Here is a 22256-nt window from a genome sequence, read left to right on the forward strand (position 1 = left end):
TGTGTGTGTGTGTGTGTGTGGGGGGGGGGGGGGGATGTTCGTGTATGTGTGTGTGTATCTCTTATCTTCTAGGGTCTTGTCTTCTTTCGTTCACTTGTTTATTAAATTGACATAACTAATTTTCTGCGTTTACTATTTATTGAAAAACAAAAATTGCGTTGTATTATGCATATCTGTTTAAAAATGAAGCAAAAAAATTCCAAGTTTAAATAAAGTTCGCTTTTGTTAGTTACTGTATTTGTATTCTGTATAGGCCTGATTGTACATTGTTTTTTTATTTGTGGCGAATAAACAAATAAAAATAAGAATACGGGAGTCATTTTTTTTATAAAGTCTAAGTGCTCGCGTTTGCTTGCGCTGTGGTGAGTACAGTATTATGTAGGCCATTTAATATCTGCTTTTTTAAAAAGAACATGTGACCACCATACTGTACAGTACGTTCTTCAGTAAAGTATTTATGGCTTGAATGGCATGAATTTAATAAACATGATTAGCAGCATACTATATATAAAACACGTGACGTACACAGCTCATTTTTTTCATCAGCTTTCGACTTCTCCAACATAAAACCTATGACTACACAAGAGCTGAAAGTTATCAGGTACAACAGGTCACTAGCGCGATAATCATTATATCAGCTATCTAGTCTAGAGAATTATCATTCAGTTTAGTCAATGACATCAAGCATCATTTATTTGTATTTTCAACGTGTGTCCGTTCACGAGGCAATACAGGTGAGACATCCGTGGATTGGCTAATAAAGATGGGCTCAAACAAAGTAAATATAGAATATAGAGCTAGAATGAATTTAATGAAACACAATAATTTTTGATATAGGCTGTGATAACAACCAGTGGCGTATCTAGGGGATGGATGCGCACGTCCTTCTCCAAACATTACTCGCGCTCCCTCAGTCGCCCCCAAAAATCACAGTCAAGTATTAAAAACCATCTAAAATTACCTTATGTTGCAAGTTAGAGCCCCTCAACTGATCATCGACCCCCCACCCCTGCACCTTCACATTCGCACCCCTTCCCCATCAGCACCCCCAATTCAAGACTTCTAGATACGCCACTGCCGACATCGCAAAAGCTCGTGAAATAAAATGTACTATTAGTCATCAAAGTGATACTAGGCCTATTTATATTTTTTATGCCATATACTTCTGTACTAATATTTTAAGCAAAAGCCAATTTTTGCGTAAGTACGAGTTTTTGCGCATGCCCTAATTGACGGGCATGCAACATTTATGAATTAAACGTTGGTGATACAGTAATGAACCTTTGAGAAGTCAGAAGTGGTCGCGCCTTATTGTTTGTAAGCATTTCGATTGCCATTAACAGCCGCAGTATGGAACGCCAAGTGCGCACTGTGGTTTATTTGGGCTCTGTATTTGTGTTTCTGTATGAATTGTATTTATTTTGTCTTTTTTTGACGATTGCTTGACTATACATAATGCTATTTTTTTTGTATTTTTCAGTATAATTATTATTTAATTTTTACGATTATTGTTTCAGGAATTTTAATTAGTTAGAATATAATTTTACAGTATATATTCAAAAACAATGTTCTATTTTCTTGCAGTTCCTAGAAGTGAAGTCAAGTGTACCACAGTACAAATTATATTATCAATTTCAAAATGATTCTTAATAAAGGCTTGTGTGCTTTGTTGCGGTATTTTAATTATTAAATCAAATATATCTGAATTTCACATGCTTGTTTTCGTGGCTAGTAGGCCTATTTCATTTATCAAAGAAAAAAAAAAAGAGAAAAAAAAAGACATTCTCAAAAAAACAATCTACGTTGTACCACCAGCATTACTTCAACGTGCAAACTTTCAAACAATATTTCATCATAATATGTTGTTTAAAAAGACAACAGTGCATCATCCTAATCAAAATCGCAATGGATCCATCGGGGGCGGATCCAGAGATGTCAAAAAGGGGGTGTTAGATCGCGCTGGAGGCGCTAAATTATAAGAAAATCCAGGGTTTAGAAATGCCTCAAAATCATATAAATTAAATATAATTGAAATCTTCATTAAAAAATCATAGACAAATGTTTCTTATGCTTATTATTGTGAAATTTAAACAATGCAAATTGTTGTGCCTTAAAGAAAGAAAAGAGAGTACAACAAAAACTTATAACGAACAATTCAAGATGAACACAGTGATTCCCAATTCCAACTTCTTTATTTCTGAAGTGTGTGTACATTATACAAGTATTATGAAAAGGATGGTTTCTTTAAAATGTCATTTAATAAAAACGAGTAAAATGGATGTAGAAAATGGTATGAATAGCCTATTTAAAAAATCTATTCTCAAAGATTCTAGAAATACAAGATAGAGCACTCGCATAACAAAAGTAAGGCAGATATACGTCACATCTTTTACGCAAATCCAGTCGTAAGTGGCGCCCTTCAGTTTCCGCTAATATCCACTAATGATGGAAACTTTATCACTAATCACTGTCTGGTCATACGATTCTACACTTTTGTGTCCGTTATTTTATTCTTTTGATTTATTTATGCCTACTTGTTTGTATCTTATGGGTGCCAACAATGTCTACCTCAACCAAACAAACCGCCAAAACAGTTTATGTATTCACCCGGATATTCACTGTGATGTAAAATTTGGCAGAAGTTTCTTAGATTCAGTCGTACGCGATGCCCCATTCTTTGTATTTCCACCATGCATTTCGGTGGACACTTTTTTTCTGTGGAGAACTCATATCTTGTGTTTCTAGTATCTTGGGTATTCTTTACAGATTATAAAAACAGACTGCATATGCATATTGTCCTACACAAATGAACATTTGCAATAAAAAAAAATGGGCAAGACATCGATAAAATTTGCTTAAAATACTAGTATAAAATGATTTAAATGTACATTTTATTTAGTACAAAACGTACTGAATCGTTTATTTTTCTTCAAACAGATGTATTGGACAGTCTTGGTCTTATACTTTAAAATGGGTATATATGTATACTAACACCACCAAATAACATGTTTTATAAATAACATTCAACAGGACTACAAATCAAAATGGACATTTTTGCATACTATGCAAGATTTGTAAACCATGTATAAATCTACCTCCTGTTTACAAAAATGCAGTTACGCAAAGACAAAAAGAATGCTTTGTTTGATGAAAGACTACTGGAAGTTAAATTTCCTTCAACCAGTTCCTTAAAAAAAAACACAAAAAAAACCCAGATTGCATGAATTCTCTTTACAATTAGCTAGTAAAGTAAGTCATCTGTTACATGTACAATACGTGATATTCAGTTGTTACTTAAACAGTATATTTTTGACAGTACATTGATTGGTCAACAGTACATGAATTTAGTTCATTTGTTGTACAGTACTTGAAACTGATTGGTAATTTAGTACTTATTATCAAGGTACATACAATACATTTTAACTTCATACAGTACAATGCAATTATATGTTGTTTAAGTATTTGAAATTATGTAGAGTACATGGATTTCATTTCTTGTACAGTACATGAATTTCATTTCTTGTACAGTACATGAATTTCATTTCTTGTACAGTACATGAATTTCATTTCTTGTACAGTACATGAATTTCATTTCTTGTACAGTACATGAATTCAGTACATGAATTTCATTTCTTGTACAGTACATGAATTTCATTTCTTGTACAGTACATGAATTTCATTTCTTGTACAGTAAATGAATTTCATTTCTTGTACAGTACATGAATTTCATTTGTTACTTTTACAGTATATAAAATTACTTGAGTACTAAAGTGCATGAAATGCATTTGTTACTTTAGAGTACATGCAATTATATGTCACTTATTCTGAACATCAAATTAATTGGTTACTCAACTGTACTGTACATGAAATCCATTGTTTATTCGTAAAGTACATGGAATTCACTTCTTAAAAAAGATGCTCTCAAATGGCAAACATAATAAATGTGTCTAAAAATGGATCAAATAAGTAATGATGGCCGCTGGTGACTGTTGGATAAGCTCCTGTCAGCTAAGAAGTAGACTATAATTTATTTTAATAAAATAATGTTAGTATTCAGCAAAGACGACCCTTGCAAAAGTTAAGATACCAAATAATGCTACAATAAAAATTATCTAATAATATGGACACTTGGGGTCTTACAAATGCTTCAAACTTTTACCCTGGTTATTGTATCTAACACCTATGGAAAACATAATGGACTCCCTAAGGGAGTATTCTTTCATAATCAGTGCATTAGCATTCACACTTACTAAGCACCAGTCTATATCCGTGGATTGAGAGACAACTTTTGTGCCTTGCTTTAATAAGTTACAAACAAGAGATTCAAACCCTAGATTTTTTATCCAAGCCAAAACCTTACTAATGCATCACCTGTTTCCAAGCAATCTACTGCCTTATGCATTAAAAAAAATGGTTCGAAAATATTAGATAAAATTATTTTCTTATTATTTAATTTAAAGAATTTTTATGGTGCTAAGTTTTGCATTTCAGCTAAGAAAAATTAGACAAAAATAGGAAGACAGTTAAAAACCTTTCGTCAACTAAGATAAATGAGAATAAGAAGCACATGCATACACAGGTAATAACAAAAAAATGAGGTGAGAAAAATTATAACTTGCTAATGAAACTCACAATGATTCTTATTTTTCCATTTGCAGCAAACGTATACAGCAGAACCTCCAATTATCTAATCAGTTGAACAGAACTTTACTATAACTTCGCACATTTTATCTTACTAAGCATACATTTACAAGCAACAAACTAGTGAATTTCAATGATTGCTAAAACAATCAGAGTAACAACCATAAAAATGACAAATTAAGTAGAAGCAGCTTAGTTCCAGGCACCACAAACTTTACTTGGCAACTTCGTAAGATGTGTGTATAAAAATAAACACTAATTACTATGAAGTTAATTCAGCTATTTTACTCTACACATATTCTAAAATTTAATATAATATAAGACCAATATACAGCTTCAAACTCTAGGTGGCAACACAGATGTGTTCACCACATCAAAACTTCTTACTAATGTAGGTGAAAATAAAACTTCTGAGAACAAAGAAATTATATTAAAAAATAAAAAATAATACTTTTTTATAAACGTTTACCCTATGTTTCTCCATCTTACACCAATGTTTTAATTAAATAAGAAATAGTTCACAATTTAATTTTTGTGGACTAAGATTCATTTTATGTAACAAAATCCACGCCTGATGGAACCAATTTCATTTATACTTCAGTGTTGTCGTCATCATTACCGGAGGATGTCACCACTTTAGCACTGCCATTCTGGTACACGGTTGTTGGAGGTACAGCAACAGGAGTGGCCTTTTTCCTGAAGATCACCAATACAATAATTAAGACGAGGCATAGAAGAACAGCAGCGCCAATTACACCAATTATTATTGGTAGTAGCGAGTTACTTGTAGCAACGGTGTTGGTTCCTTTCTTATAGTTAGAACCAATTTCGTTGTTGCCATAAGTTAGTATGTTATTACTATTACTTCTGCCTGATATCGCAATTCTGTGGATGTTTGTAGCAAGACCGTTACTACCAATCGACGGTAGATCTTGTTGGTCTGCCTTTGAAATTTGTCGCCGTTTCCTGAGACTATTCTGGTCTGCATTGTTAATGCTGTGATATTCAATACTTCTCTTGCCGATACCACGGCCAGCATTTTCTGATGAGCGGATGGTATAAATGGCGTGGAGGAAATTCTGTCTACCGGCGGAAGCCTGCAGAAAAAAACCCATAAGAGGAAGGTTTAATTATTTTGTAGGGGTTTTACTAGTTCTAGGTATTATTAATAACATAGACTATTATAAAGCTCCGAATTTCGGAAACCCCTACCTCAAAGAGTGGTCTGGTGCTCATGCTGAATCCATCAGCATTAGGCATTTGAGCTAGTGCAAGGGCACTCTTATCGTCAACAGCAAGGCTGGCGTTGAAGTCGATACCACCCATGTTGGAAACAACTGTTGTTGGAGCAGCCCGATCCTGAGGAATAAAGAAAAAATATTTCAAAAATTAGTTTTTATAATATAAAATGAGTGGGCCTGTCACACTAGTCTTACATAATTATAATAATTCTAGGATAAATGTACACATGGGATTTCTATCATAAATAATGAGGTGGGGGATGATGGTAGTTAACAGGGGCGGATCCACAGATGTCTAAAAGAGGGGGGCCGGAAGGGGGGGTTTGGAAAGTGGGGCTGATAGAGATAACAACACTCTAGGGGGTCCGGGGGAATTCCCCCACAAAACTTCTGTGTTCTAGATGCCCAAAGATAACCTCTGAGGCCTTCTGGGCGATCAATTTTCTCTTTTTTTTCCCTTTTCCTTTTCCTTTCTTTTTTTTTTTTTGACTTTCCAAAAGAGGGGTCCAGGCCGGGTGGCCCCCACCTCCTACCTTGGATCCACGTCTGGTTAAAAGAGAATTGAATAAAAAGAGAGAAATACAGAAAGTTTCAAGACAAATAATGTGTGACAAGCCTGTAACCAGGGGGGTTCGTGGAGTTTGAAAGAACCCCCCTTTTCCAGAAATGCCCTTTTAAATTATTATTAAAAATTACTATTTGCATGGAAGTTGTTTAAATTAACTCCAAATATTTTGCATTTTTATTTCCAGACATCTGAGGTGTTATCTCTTTCAAATTCACCCCAGCCATGGTGGGGCTGAGGTGGTAAGGATTCAAAGTGCCCATTTGTGAAAAATTAAAAACCCCCTTTAAAAATCCTGCCTACGAGGTTGTGAGAAGCAAAGCTATAGTAGTGCAAAATAGATATTGCAACATTCACTTACCAAGACCTTGTAGCTATAGAGAAGGTTTGGAGTATTAGCAACACAACCATATTCATCATTAGCTGGGTTGTACTTTGGAATGTACCCATCAAGTCCACTGCATAGGAACACTTTCTCAATGTTCAAGAAAAAGCCTTCTCCGAGGTTCTGGACAGGATCAACATGGATACGACCATATATGGTGTCACCTAATTGTGTAAAAATAAAAACAATATTAATAATGAGGTTACAAAAAAAATATATTTTAAATATATACATAATTTTTCGACTTCGATATATAGGACACTGTCAGTGATGGATTCAGGAATTCAAAAACAGAGGGGGGCCACGGAGGAACTTTTTACAAAGAATAATTACCACCTCAGCCCAAACATTGTTGTGGCTGAGGTAAGAAAATTGAGGATTATGGCACCTCTAGATGGCCGGAAATGGCACCCTCAGACTTCATTTTTCTTTTATTGAATGTTGTATCAAATTTCGCCTGATAGATTACTTTGATCATGAAATTGAATTTCTTACCAGGTGCGAATGCTGCATCACTGCCTTCTCCAAAGCCCATTGATCCATCTGACAACCATAGAGATTCTTTGTTCATCAAGACAAACTCAGAATTCAAGCTGAACTCTGCTGGTACTGGGTCACTGACTTGCTGGAAGCGAATGGGAATCTGGAACTCAATTGGATCGTTGGGGTTGCAGATGATCGGCTCCGAGTAAGTGGCGCCAACTGGGGTAGAGCAAGGAATCAGACGCACCGTGTACAATCCACTATAGTCTGAGATCTGCCAAAAAGAACATGATTTACTTCAATATTATTAAAGTATTGCAATTTAAATATTTCAAGGGATCTACTTTGACAAATCTCCATAATGATGCACCAACAAGGCCATATAATGGACCTGGGGCCAGATTTATCAAACTAGAAATCAGCTTAAATTTGTCTTGAGTCAATTTTTTGCTTAAGTCAGATTATCAATATTGCTTAGCTTAAAAAATGCTTAAAATTAAAAAGTCGATTGTATGCATGCACCATCTAAGACAATGTTTAAGCCAAGATTTGCTAAGATGGTTTGATAAATCAGCTTAAGATATTAACTTTTTAAATTAAGACATTTGCTAAGCTGAGATTGATAAATCCCGGGCCGGGACATTCCGGAATGTTAATCAATCATAACAACTGACCTATTAGAGAAGCGCTAGGAATACGGTGGTTTAATAAGGTGGTTTGATAAATCAATTATTTGCTTAGGAACATCTTAACCTTTTTGACTTAACGCTTTTGCTTAGCTGAGATTGATAAATCCTGGGCTGGGTCTTTCTGGAATGTCAATCAAACTAGCAACTGACCAATCAGAAAAGGACCAGTAATATGCGCATGTCTAACAAGCACACATTTTGTTTGCGTATGTTCAACACTGTATTTTTGTGTAACCTTAGCAACAATATCCAAGGGGCGGGGCTGAGGAGAAAGGTCAGGGCAGGTCTGATGGGAAAGGTCAATAATGTTTTCAGTAGATTTGTTCTCATAACTTACAGCAACATTTGATGTGAACTCCCACAATTGTTCAGGTTCAGCAAAAGTGGGCTCGGTTCTGAGAAGTCTGAGGTCATAAGTTACTCCAGGATGTTCAGCTGAGTACACGCTGGATTTGATATCAGAATCTAAAACAATGAAAAATAAATGTTATCAAAAAATGTTTACTTTTCACAACAGGTTTTGATTCCTGAATAATTTTTTGGGGGATTTGTCTTGTGAACTGTGCCAGTGTGATGGATGTCAGGGAGCCTTCAATTGCATGACAACGGTGGGATTTAGAACGTAATGACATCACAAAGTTTTCTTGACACACAAAACGTTAAATTTTCCTCGTTGCGTGGATTCTAGCACGCAATTTGGCAAAATCTACATATGCAGAGAATGTATGACGGCCAGTAGGCAGTCGCGCATGAGTGATTCCGTTCTAATGTTGCGTTATCACACAAATCGAAAGTTCCGAACTTACTAGGATGTGCGAGTACAAACTGCCCTCGGAATCGTGCCTCGGTTCTGAAGTCTACCACAAGTAGGCCGTTCTTGTTAATTCTCATGCTGGTTGGGTACAAATATCCTGCAGAAACAATAAACAATGCAATAGTTAGAACAATATAAGCAGATCAGATCAAAGAACATGCTCAACTAATATCATTTCATTAATAACAAAAAACAATTAATTATTACATGAGTACTTTAAGGTAGGTTTAAAATTCATCTTGAAAAGATACATTAATGATCAGGCATTTTTAACTTTTATTTTCCTTTCATAACATTTATATGGATGTTAACTTCTCTGTCTGGCGCCCTGGGCAGCGAACGTGTTAACGTTAATGATTACCTTGCAATGCTGATGGGTCAGCTTGGCTGGTTCCAATACCATTCTCCCACAGGATTGAGGTATCGTACACAAAGGTCAGACGGAGGTTAGACTGGAGGTCAAAGTGTTGCCAACCTCCGATTCCTACAGGTGAGTGAAAGATGTACGACACGTACAGAGGTACATCCAGCGAGACGTATGATTGAACAAGATCTAAAACCTGAAAGATAAATTTTATAAAACTGTTGTATGCCTTTACATAGTCAACATGTGTTTATATATAGTCATGATGTGATTTCATTATGACCATATTTAGGCACATCACATGTTTTTCTCCTAAGACTAAATTTATTGTTTTATAATTACCTGTCATAATTTTGGTATTGTTAAATTAATCAACTGATATTAAATATTTTTATTAATCAGGGTCAAAATTAATACAAAGAATACAATTAACACAAAACAAATTAATTAAGTTAATATATTAATTTCTGAGAGCACCAATATAAGGAAATATAAACTTAGAATGGATCACCCAAGGCAACATGGAAAAAGAACCCAAAACAAGATAAAATATACAATATTCAAAACAGAAAATAAATATCTAAAATTTAATGATTGGGAACACTGAATATGAATAGAATTCTGTAAATTCTCCTCTAAACTTACTTGACCATCAGTTCCAATTTGTCCACCACAGCTCTCCAAAAGCTCTGACATGTCATAATAGTTAGTGAACTCCCAAAGACAGGCGTCCATGTCAAGATTGCGGTAAAACCTAAGGGTACGGTCAGATCGCATTTCACTGCTAAACTGGTAATCTCTGGTCTCACCGATGATGTTAGCATTTTTGGTGTCTTTTGTGATGAAACCGTAGTTGGTACGGACCTCATCAAAGTCGAGTAAGTTGGAGCACTGGTGGGTTCCAACTCTGAGACCGTCCTCGCTGAGTGTCAGCTCAAAGTTTGACAGCTGACGTGTCGAAATGACGGGAAGCATACCATCTGTCAATCAAATTAAATGAAATCAAATATGAAAATAATGCGGAAATAGGATTTTTCCAAGTTCAGTAAACAGAAAATGCTGGGAGAACCCGCGGAAATCTGCGGCAGCCACGGTTTGTACAAAAGATGGCAGTACACGAGGAAATATCACTGCGGTCTTAGTGTCCCTTTGTACTCGCATTTATTTTCATTTAGAGATTACTGCTTATTATTGCATATCTTAAACAAATGCACTGAAAGTAATGTGTCTAATACATTTAAGCAGGATAATTGACAAACAACAGTTAATAAGTATGTGAACATATTTAACTATAATGCATAGCTTAACCCCCATTAAGAGTAAAGTATGGTTAATAGACTAATAGCAACATTATCTTCCAGAATACAATGCAATATAATTGCCCATAGGGAATTGCTTCATGAAAAAGAACGTGGGACACAAATATATCCATGAGTCAATGAATACACAGCGAATCCTTGCCAACCGCACTGAACTGCTCTCAGTTAGAAGTAAGATTATGTACCTGTGTGGGGCATGGTAACTGTGAGTTTGATCATGTTGGGGTGCTCTGAATCTGTTGGGCCGGTGTATCGAAGCTTGGCAGTGAATGGCTCAGCTCCAACAGCGCCTGGTGTTCTCGGCATACAAAGGCCGTCAGATTTGCTGATGGTCACTGGGTCACTCATGTATTCACGTCCAGGATCACCAAGGTTGTTGACAGCTCGTGCTGAACACTGAACTCTTGATCCTGGGGCGAAGTAGATACTATCCAGGGTGATCTGTCAAAAAAAAAATTAAAATTAATTAATCAAGTGGCGCACCCCAAATTTATCCGAGGATCTCTGGTCGCAGGTTTTTCCCACACTTTTGGCCAGGGATAGCAGCAGACCTAAATATCATTGATATTGTCCACCTCTGGCCACTAATAAGGACATGTTGATAAGAAAAATCAAAATTGCCTGCGATTACTTAAAACTGTGTCTTCACGTCATACTCAGAAACCTGCTAGAAGCTGAAAACAGTGGTTGGAAAAGACGCTGTTGGAATGTTATTCAAAACCAGGCAGTTCTGGCTCATGATAATCAAGTATTTGAAGGTAATAAAATGAAAAATTACACATACAAATACATTTTTTATCTTCTTCTTTTATTAGGCCATTCTTCACCACCCTATATATTCTGTATTTTGCTAATTCATAAAATTGTTTGTCTTAAGTTGGTGGCGCTACACTATACATTGATAGTTAGACACCATTTAACACCTCCTATTATTAAATAAGATCTTTCAAATGAGCCAAAGAAAAATAAAATACAGATTAAAAAAAATGAGACCTTACAGTACAGTATATCTTTATAGTGCATATTACAAATCATATTTTAACTCTGAAAATCTAGCTCTCTTGCTAAACCAAATGAAAGAATTTTGATGGATTTAAACACCATTCCTCTGTGTTAGATGACTTACTTCTTTTGTACTTGTGAAGAAAGTGTTACTGCTGACTTCTCTGAGAGGGCTTGTGGCGCCATTTGCGGCAGTTGGAGCAGAAACCATCCATCTAAACTGAGTCAAGGTGTCGTTGACACCTTCATTGATGCAGATGCTTCCAGTGACAGCGAAGTCTGGATGTTTGGGATTGCATGGCTATTGAAAGAAAAGAAAGAACATATATTTAGAATATGATGTCAGAATATGTTAAAGTGGAATTACCCTGACATTTTTGGTCTCTTGTGGCGGATTCAAGGGGGGCCAGCCGGCCCGTCTCCCCTAAATTTTTTTAAATGAAAAAAAAAGAAAATTTTATCAAAATGTGGGTCTGAGACTGCCATTTCTGGCCATCTAGAAGTGCAATAATCACCAATTTTCTTCACCATGTTTGGGGCTGAGGTGGTATTGACCCTCTATCTGTGAAAGTCATCCCTTGGACCCTTCTTTTTCAAATTCCTTGATCCGACAATGGTCTCTTTGGCATGAGGCAAGAAACACCCTTCTAGGTTATGAATCCTATTTCTTTTCTGTTTGTTTTTCGTGTCTTCCTTTTGTCTTTTTGCTCTGTGCCTTTTTCCTTTTCCCATGAATTTGTTATGATCTTGTATTATATTTTTGTACGAATTGAAAAGGAAGTAAATAATGTTACTTTGAATGTCAACGATCACAAGAAATGATAAAAGGTGGTTTTATTGGTAGAACTTAAAATGTGGGATAAGATTAAAGCTAAACATTAATACCATAATTAATGGTCAAAAGAAAAAAAAAATCAAAAATCTTTATCTATGAACAGGATGCAATGCAGTCTATCGCCTCATTAGATGTCGTTTGGCGCGGCAGGAATCGTTTGGCTTCCCAACATTGAGGTCGAGGTTTCAATCTCTCGCTAGTGCATTTCGCTTGTGTCCTTGAGCAAGGCACTTTATCTGCATTGCTTCTCTCCACCCAGGAATATAAGTGGGAATATAAGTGGGTATCTAAGGAGGTTCGAGAGCAAAATGCTCTGATATATTTCATGCAGCAAACTATGGAATTTCCCCATAGGCATCGTTTTAATGACTGGGGTAATAATGTGGAAAAAGAGCTCTGAAACCTACATATTATTATTATTATTACTATTATTATTATCATTATTATTATTTATCTAAGTTCTCCTGTGGTTTTATTTACATGAAATTGTGATAATTATAGAAGGTGTGGAAACTTACTGTTACACAGACGACTGGATATCCTGGCATTGGCTCCACAATCCCAGCAGTGGCGTCATCATAGTCGAGAAGAGACACCACAACGGGTGGAGAAGGGAAAGTAATGCCAGCAACGTTACCACCAGTCTGGTCAATGTATACAATGGCTTTGTTGGTCTAAAAAAGGAAAGAAAATCAACTTTAAAGTGAAATCAGTGTTTATTAAGATCTATTAGTAAAAATAAAACTATGTGTCTCATTCAACAAACAACTGAAAGGAAATATGTCAGTGTAGCCATTTTGACTGTAAATTATGGCAAGAAATTTCTACAGCTATATGTTCTCACTATAAAAAAATACTTAAGTCTGCCCATATATAGTCATGATGTACCTATATATGGTCATGATGTGATGTCATTATGTCACATGTTTTTGTCAAATAAAATCTGATAGGCTGATGAATAGGGCTTAAGACAGAATATTACAAAAACCAGATACAAATTTCTTTTAACTGTCAAGCTTCCTTTTTTCACAAGAATATCACACTCCACAAATGTGTTTTTCAGATGAAAATCAAAACATCCTCAAATTACATTGAACTGCATACTTACTCCAATCTCGGCAATCATATTGTCGTCTGGAGTGAGGTGGACAGTGAAAGCTTCTCGCATTTCATTGCGGTCGTCATCATAAAGGATGTCAACATCTACAGATATCTCAGACACGTTGAAGCCAAAAACAAGCTCTGAATAAATGCAAAAAAATTTAATGAAAGTTATATTCAGCTTTAGAGAATCAAATTAGATTTCTTTTACAAGTTTCAACACAAGTTTTTTTTTTTTTTTTAAATGAATACATGAAGCAAAAGAGTAAATGTAAACAGTAGGGCACAGGGACATAAGTGTAGGTGGTATAAGTTTGGTGCACTGAAAGTTGTACCAATTCAGTTATTTTCCTTAATATACTGGAAGATTTCACTCCCTCTGCTTATTACATTGGCATCACCCCCTCATACATATCAGTAGTGAGAGCTAGAAATGATTCAATCATATCATTAGTCAAGCTGAGATTGACCTAGATTGCCAATATTTTATATATATCTATTGATTCCTTTTATTATTTATCTATTTATTCTTTCATTTTACTGGATTGCATTTTCAGTAACGTAGTACTGCATTTTAAAAATGGCCCAGTTACAAAATATAAAAGCATAGTAAAATAAAAAGTCAAGTTACAGCATGCTATGTGTACATTCAAATAAAGTCTAAATCTGATCAAATTGAAGCATTGTTTCAATTTGCTAAAATTTTCTACTTTCGATTCAGACATCCTTGGTCTAAATTACCCTTCATTAAAACAAAGATGAGAACTAAGTTCTGGAGCCTTTGTATTTCATTATATTAGCAATATGATAAAAATCCACAAGGGATAATGCAATTTCCAAATTTCTGAGATTCCTCTTAACGCCGTAAATAACAACTGAAAGGTCAACGTTTTAATGATCTCGGGTGTAAAAACTTGTTTTGTAGACCGAATCGTTGCGAATCCCGAGAGTTGGGTTTTGAAAGGAAGCAGATATGATTAGGATGTTGCAGCAAGCAGGTGTTACAACATTGCTGATTTGGATTGTAATCACGGAGGTTATGAAGTCGCGAGACAAAAACCTGATTTGGAAATTCTTGTTATATAATAATCAACTCTGTGAGCAATTTAGTACTTAAGAGCCTAAAGAACAGCAAATTAATGGGGCTGATTTGTCTGTATTGAGTGACTTCCGCACATTTATTAATCAATCAAAGAAGAAACTGAAGATTTCACTAGATCATTCTCTTGATCATTCATCGCATATTGAGTTAAATTGATATTTCCAAAAAAGTCATACTTGAAACGGAAAGATTTGCATGTGTCACATTCAAAATTATCATTTCCAGAAAGAAAAAAATATTTCTAATATATTTTCAAGATAAATATATTTCCTACCAAAAATTAATGAATACTAATAATTGAAAATAATTTAGTAGCCAGAGAAGCAAAAAGTTTTTAATGATCACACATTACTATTTCATAAATATAAATTTCTTAATACTCAATTCTATGGTTAGAAAAGTTTTAGAGCTGAAATTGTACCAACCCAATCTATATAAAGCAATTATTATTCGTGGTTTAGTTACAAAGATAACATCGCCATAGAACATTCCAAATTAAATTGAAATTCAAACACAAACAGTTTAATTCAATGATCAGTTAATAACTTTTTTCTCTAAAAATCCTTCGTAATTAAATAAGGATTTTGGAATGACAATAGGCACTGTGCATTTGTATGTGAATATTTGAACTGACTAATATAAACACACTTTATTTTTTTGTTGACATTGTTTTTCATAATTTTATATCTGGATGTAATCATATCGGATAATCAGCTTACTATAAGTAATCTTGAAAAGCTTTTATAAAAAAAAAGATTCCTCTGAGGGGTTTTGGTGATTTCTTAAAAGGTTCTAAACAATTTTTATTTTTAGACAGTTTGTAGCACTTATGTTTTACTAAATTTCTCTTATACTTTGTGCCACTATTTTATGAGAAATTTTTAGATTACTAAAATTAAAAATAAACAATTATTTTCCAAAATATCATTGTACTATATTTTTGTTGAATTAATAATAAGTAAATAAATAATTATAGTTTTTTAAATATAACATGACAGTAAATTGTAACATTATTTTTTTTAATAGAAATACTCAAGTATTATGACTGAAAAGCCTTAAGAATTGAAAAATCACTATCAAAAATACTATGCTACTTTAATTTATAATGGAATGTTGAAGAAGAAAAATGGAATAAAGCACAAAAAAATAACAATTGCTTTCAAAATATTTTTTTTTTCGCAGGAAGGTCAGACAGGGTACTTATCAAAATGAAATGTTACAAATCTTGATGAAATAAGAGGAAACGTTTTAAAAGCAGAGCAATCAAGGTAATTCTTTGAACAAATTCCTAAACTAAATAAAAGTGTAGGGATTACAAAATAGGATTTTTATACCAGCCCCAAGACAGGATTTAGTTATAATACAAAGCAAAACCAATGGCAGCGTATATACAATGCGCTGTTAACTGCTAAATTTCCAAGATAAACAACTTTTAAAGTTTAAGGTCTGCACATACAGCTAGTCTGAAATTCATTCAATCTAAATACTGGCATATGGAATTGATAAGTGATAATTTTCACAAGGTTATATTATGTTTTTCATTATGGCTTTTTATAAAATAAGGAAGAGGCCAAATTAACCTTACTAAATGAATTTAGCCACCCTAAATTGGTTGATGTTTACAGGTCCGATTAGGTCTATTTTAAATATTTCATATTGTAAATAATCATAGGCCCAATCAAAAATTCACTAATTATTACTTCTTGAAAGTGCGTCGTAATCGTATCCACTCTTAGCTGAGCCATCTTTAGTGTAAACTCGAACAACAGAAGTCTTTGAGGTATCACCGAGTCGGACCACGGTAATTTTGGCCACTGCTTCTTCGCTATCATCAGTTGGTTCATCAACATTGTATCTGGTCTCCTTGAATTTAATGATGGGTTCTGAAGAGAAATTAAGTAAATTATTATAATTTTTAAGCTTGTAATTAAATGTAGCGTACTAGAAATGTTCTGTTCTCATGTTCAAAAGATTTTTATTCAAGCGCAATGCAAGTCACCTTGTCTTGACAGTATGACAATGCAATGCATTCTGCGAAACCTTAGCAAGCATATATGAGGCTTGTCGTCCGAAAACCATCAACTGTTTCTAAATGTTAAACTAATTACCATAATGGTAGTAAATAAATAAATAAATAAATAATAAATAAATAAATAAATAAAAAATAAATAAATAAATAAATAAATAAATAAATAAATAAATAAATAAATAAATAAATAATAAATAAATAATAAATAAATAAATAAATAAATAAATAATAAATAAATAAATAAATAAAAATAAAATAAGTAAATAAATAATTTAAAGATTATAATATGGAGAATATGCATATATTTAAAAAATGAATTTTCTTGCTTTATTCCCTGATGCCAGTTTTTCCATGGCAAGCCTCATATGGTACTATGTAGAATTAGTTGGGATAAAATACCAGGAATGACCATTACGTATTCATTGGATTTGGGATTTAGTTCCACATTCTAGGATTTAGTTCCACAATAACCAGTTTAGCTGATGCGCTATGCTGTTAACCAGAGAGGATGTCAGTGAGACAAAACATATACTTTAATGAAGAAAAAGTAGAAAATAATTCAATTAACATTAATAAGTAATACCATACAAAGATCTCCTTATTTCTTTTAAAAGATTGACAGCCAAAAGAGAAAAAAAAATACCAAGACATTCAACATCTGGTTGTACCATTGCAAATTACAATTTGTGACTCATGTGAGTGTACAAGGAACATTCAGTGACAAGCACATAATTACAGTTAACTGAATCATAAATTCATGTTGTAGACAGGCGTGATGGAAGCCTATTACCAACTGGAACCTATTAACTTCAAATGAGTCTGTAAAAGTCATAATTCTGTGAGAGAACTAGTACTTCTTGCTGTGGTTCAATTTATAAACTTATATATTAAGAAGTAGATTTGAAAATGTACAAAACGTTTTGCAGCCATTTCTCCCCAGAATTTTACAGTCAGTATTAAACATCAGGACATTAGCTAGATTATAATATAATCTCTCATGGAAAAAAGACACATAAAGATCAATAAAAACACCATTAGGCCCTATAAAAAATATTATTAGTTTATCACCCTATCTGGGCAGGAAAAGTGATGAGGGAGGGAGGGAGGCTTTTTTTTTTTAAATTTTTTATTTTGGTAGAGTCAAATATCACCCTTGGGTTGTTTGCTGGTGCATTGATATTCAATATCTACTAACTATTTAATAAAATAAATGAAAAAAATTAATAAAATTAAAAAAAAAAAAAATTTTTTCAACAAATTTTTTTTTTTTGAGTACTGAAAATAGGCTGCTGATATGAGCATAAACATACTGCAGAAACTAGGTCAAAATTACTCTAAACATAGTCATTTGGTAACCTTAATGTTACCAAATGATGTCATAATTTTTTCATCTTGCGTTGCAGAGTACATAAATTTCAGGATTTTACGTGCTCGACGTACGATAGTTACGAGTTTGAGCATGCGTATTCCGATTTGTTTACAAAAAGGGGCGGAGCTATCGCGTTACACATTGGGTACTAACGTTAAAGTTAAGGTTAACGTCGTGCAGCGAAAACTACCTATTATCAGACAAGCTGGTATCAGCCATTGGTCATCTGTCAGAGTCCTATTACCAACTCACTGATAGATTGGAAGGGTGAGTAGTTGGAACGCAAACTTATGATGAGAATTAACATATTCAATTTTACGGAAGAATTATAACTCATTCCATTTTACAGAGGAATTCCACCAGTACAGCATAGAGTATATCTGTACCAGTGCAGTAATGTTTAATATGTAATCTTTAATATAATATAATAATAATTATTATTTATACTCAAAAATGAAATAAAAACTGCTAGTATAGTCTGACTTTACTTCATTAAAGGATTTAATTATTTTAAAACCATTAAACCAATGAAACTTACTGTCTCCATCATCATTGATAAATATGAGGGTCTCATTCTGTTCACCAATGAGGGCTGGTAGGTTAGTACTCGTACGGGCACGGTTCAACACCAGACGGAATTTCTCTTTCTCTTCGTATAAGTTATCGTTCATCAGTACAACAGTGCATGCCTTCTCAGATTCACCTAAAAGAAAACAGAATTTAAAGGTTAAAAAATAAATAATACTGTGAATGTCTTATCCTTAACGTTATCATATTAATTATACTAATTAACTTAAGTCAATAAAAAAAAAATGAACATGTTTTTTACACTATTCAATGAATTTAAACTTATATCCTATATACTAATAAGGATAGTAAACAAACTATATGGCTTATCCTTAACGTTATCATAAAATATAGACATTGTTAAATAATTGAATACTGTAATGTGAAAAACATGGTCATTTAATGTTTTTTATATTATTCAATGATTTTAAACTAATGTCCACATATACTGGTACAAAGTATGAGATATAAATAAACAAAATGAGTGCCTTATCATCAATAACATTATCATAATATGGACAGTAGTTTTAAAATCATTGAATAATAAAAAAAAACATGGCCATTTCATGTTTTTCACATTATTGAATGAGTTTAAACTAATATCCACATGGTAAGCATGGGATATAAACCCAGGGAAACGATACTGAAATGTGCAAATTTGCAAATACTTTGGTCTGAAACTGCCAGATCATGGTTTGAGAATTCCACAAGGAATAGCCTCAAACTAAATGTCACTCAATTCATAAAAGAAACCGAGGAGGATAAACGCGTAAAAGAAAACAAAATTTAGATCCCCTGTGACTTGTCCTTCCTCTAAATTCTAGAAGCAAGCTAATACAATATATCCATGTACAACAATAGTGAAACAATAGGCTTCCATACCAGCATCAAATCTGATAACAGATACGCCTGTGTTCGGTCTCTCGTCGTAGTCCATCATGACCTGAGCTGACCCTTGTCGTGAGTAACAGCGTACGGAGCTTGGTTGGGAAAGGTCACCAGTTCTGACAACAATGGCGGTTGCAATGCCGTCATTCTCGTTGACAGTGTAGGATCCAGCACGGAATGCCACCTTAGGAACTGTAAAGAAAGTGAAATATTGTTAAAAGAAAATTTCAAATTGACTAAGCATAAAGATTCATGTATATTTTATATATAGTATATAAAAAAATACAAATTTTAACTTATCTTGATTTTCTAAATATCAATAGTAAAACTTATGCCTTTAATTTCTAGATACTATGTTTGAAACTTACGATCGGACACGGTATCCTGAATAACGATGGTTGCATGACTAGGATCTCCAAGAACAGCATTCATCGGCATACGCAGGTAAAGTTCAAAGGTTTCAGTTCCTTCTAATATAGGTTGGCCAATGTCATCAAGGATGTTAACCTTAACAGTCTGCATGGTGATGCCTGGTGCAAAGTCTAGGTTCGTACTGATGCCATGGTAGTCTTCACCAGCTGGAAACAGATCAAGTATTAGTCAATCAATCAATCAATCAATCAATTAATCAAACAATAAAGGAGTGAGTCAATGAATAATAGTGTTTTAGTTGAGCCATGGTTGAGCTAAGAAACCCTGGCAGGAAACGGTGGTATGCCCATAAATGGTCAGAGGTTATGTCACCATGACCATGTATAGGCATGTCGCATTTTTTTTTGTAAAATAAAGTTTGACAGCCTGGACATTTTAGTCTAGTATTTATTTTAGTTTTTTCATATTTGAATCCTATCTTTTCAATTCCTTAAAATTATATATTATAGTAAAGCTAAGTCTAAAAACTATGTTTAACACTGTATATACAATGAATGTAATACAATAGTTTGTTTCAGTCAAATAACTTAAATTTCAAATTTGGACTTTTCTTTTGGAACTTTATGAGACAACCATTCTGTAATATTTAACTTCATTCAAATATAGAATAAATATTAATATTTTGTTTATCAAATGTTTTTATGTTTGTATATTGTTGGAACAAATTTTCACATGCGGGGGGAAAAAAGGGAAAACAGAGGAAAACAAAATTATCGCAATTTAATTAATATATCCTTGACCTGATATTCTAACGTAGCCTACATATGCTAAACGATTCCTTCCAAGCTCCCACTCACTCACTCACTCACTCTAACTTTTCACATACATATCCTTGAGATGTAATAAAACGTATCCCATTATCAGACAAGCTTCCCTTGAACTAGCCTGCATCCAGTCTGGATTTCCCAATACTCATTCCACCATCTTGATGGCAAATTAGTGAATAGGAAGTTTAACTTCCTATTTGATTATAGTAATAATATCGCAATATTCTCATTTATCATCATCATATAAATATATAAAACAGTACAATTTGCCTGAAAATAGGGATCATATTCTGGTGTGAATAATGAACCTGTCACAGCTGTAATATTTTAAAGTCTATATTTGTACATATTACTCTGCTTATGTACAAAACACAGACAGGAAACAAATGAATTGACTCTGTCTAAAAAATTACATCTGATAACTTTCATATCTTAACTTTTGACATAACTTGTTTTCTACATGTTTTAACAACTCATTTTGCAGTTTTTACTGCAATGAACTGTTTTATGTTCATTTTATATTTATTCAATAAAATATATAGGAGATAAACCAGATTGCTTTAGATCGTAATCATTATTTAAGGGAATAAAATCTAATCAATAATTATTTAATTTAAATTAATTTTCTTAATGTAAATAATTTTTTTTCTTTTTGCTTTGTAATTATTATAATTATTAGTCTCTTCGGGCAATTTATTATTAGTAAAATTCCTCCACCTAAACAGGCACAAATTGAATGCATTTTGTTTGAATATATTCTTATTGTCGTGTGCCATAATGGCATTTTCATAATATTTTATAAACAAATTCTTTTAATGTATTTGTGGAAATGGAGGGTATGATGGATTTTAACCCAGAACCCCATATTTGGAGGCCAAGCATCTGGAGCACCAAACTTCAGCGCCACTATATTGAATACACGGTTATTAAGTAAGTAATTGCTGAGTATGAGGGCGGGGTCAGCTGACATTAATTATATCTGACATACAAGGCAGTGGTACGAATAGGATGCTAGCAGGGAAGCCATCAGAAAAAATGTGATTCATATATAATTAATAATTAACAGAGAGCATAAATTATTTAGCATGATGAATGTTGATTCCGTAGAATGTACTTTAATATTGCTTATCCAAATCATTTAATGAAATTATACATATTCCATACACAGTAAGGATGGTAGTAGAGAGGGGCTTCAGGCAGATATGACAGACCAAACTTATGAAGGAAAAGAGTTAATGAAACAGCCAATTAAGAAATCAGTTGGAAGTTTCTCATTATTTATCTCTTTATCCTGTTGTACACATAATAAATACATACATGGCTCCACAATTTCTAATTTGAACACTGTTAAGAGGTGGATATCATTTAACTATTAATTGATTATACCTGACAAAAACAGGCTGGCTCCCTATCTACGCTAAACATCATTAGGAGTCAGACAAATTTCATGAAGGATGTTTTTAAACTCATAATTGAATATCCACCACTTACGTGGTTGGAAATCTTGTCAGTATAAGAAAACATCTTGCTTAAATACATAGGAAAGTAGATAAACAAAATAAAAATTGCAAAAAAAAACACATGAAAGACCAAAATAAAAATTTGTTTTGCTAAGGCCTGAGGATCTAAAACCTTCAAAATCTAGGATTTGCTTGCCATATTA

General features: G+C 33.6%; 1 protein-coding gene across 1 annotated transcript in view; it reads right to left on the bottom strand.

The window, feature by feature from the left end:
- Positions 1-3648: 3648 nt before the first annotated feature.
- LOC117108830 (extracellular matrix protein 3-like) overlaps positions 3649-22256 on the bottom strand; it is a 31961-nt gene continuing 13353 nt past the window's right edge. The window contains exons 3-18 of the mRNA XM_033250984.1: positions 19763-19972; positions 19389-19586; positions 18478-18642; positions 16242-16424; positions 13447-13580; positions 12857-13012; positions 11628-11804; positions 10687-10942; positions 9828-10162; positions 9180-9378; positions 8811-8915; positions 8342-8469; positions 7328-7589; positions 6809-6996; positions 5854-6000; positions 3649-5738 (exon numbers count right to left, since the gene is read on the bottom strand). Coding sequence (XP_033106875.1) covers positions 5232-5738; positions 5854-6000; positions 6809-6996; positions 7328-7589; positions 8342-8469; positions 8811-8915; positions 9180-9378; positions 9828-10162; positions 10687-10942; positions 11628-11804; positions 12857-13012; positions 13447-13580; positions 16242-16424; positions 18478-18642; positions 19389-19586; positions 19763-19972 — 3350 coding nt within the window. The 3' untranslated portion in view covers positions 3649-5231. The remainder of the gene's footprint in view (positions 5739-5853; positions 6001-6808; positions 6997-7327; positions 7590-8341; positions 8470-8810; positions 8916-9179; positions 9379-9827; positions 10163-10686; positions 10943-11627; positions 11805-12856; positions 13013-13446; positions 13581-16241; positions 16425-18477; positions 18643-19388; positions 19587-19762; positions 19973-22256) is intronic.

Source organism: Anneissia japonica, unplaced genomic scaffold (assembly GCF_011630105.1).
Source record: "Anneissia japonica isolate Jap-2015-1 unplaced genomic scaffold, ASM1163010v1 scaffold6417_len956965_cov193, whole genome shotgun sequence".
NCBI lineage: Eukaryota > Metazoa > Echinodermata > Crinoidea > Comatulida > Comatulidae > Anneissia > Anneissia japonica.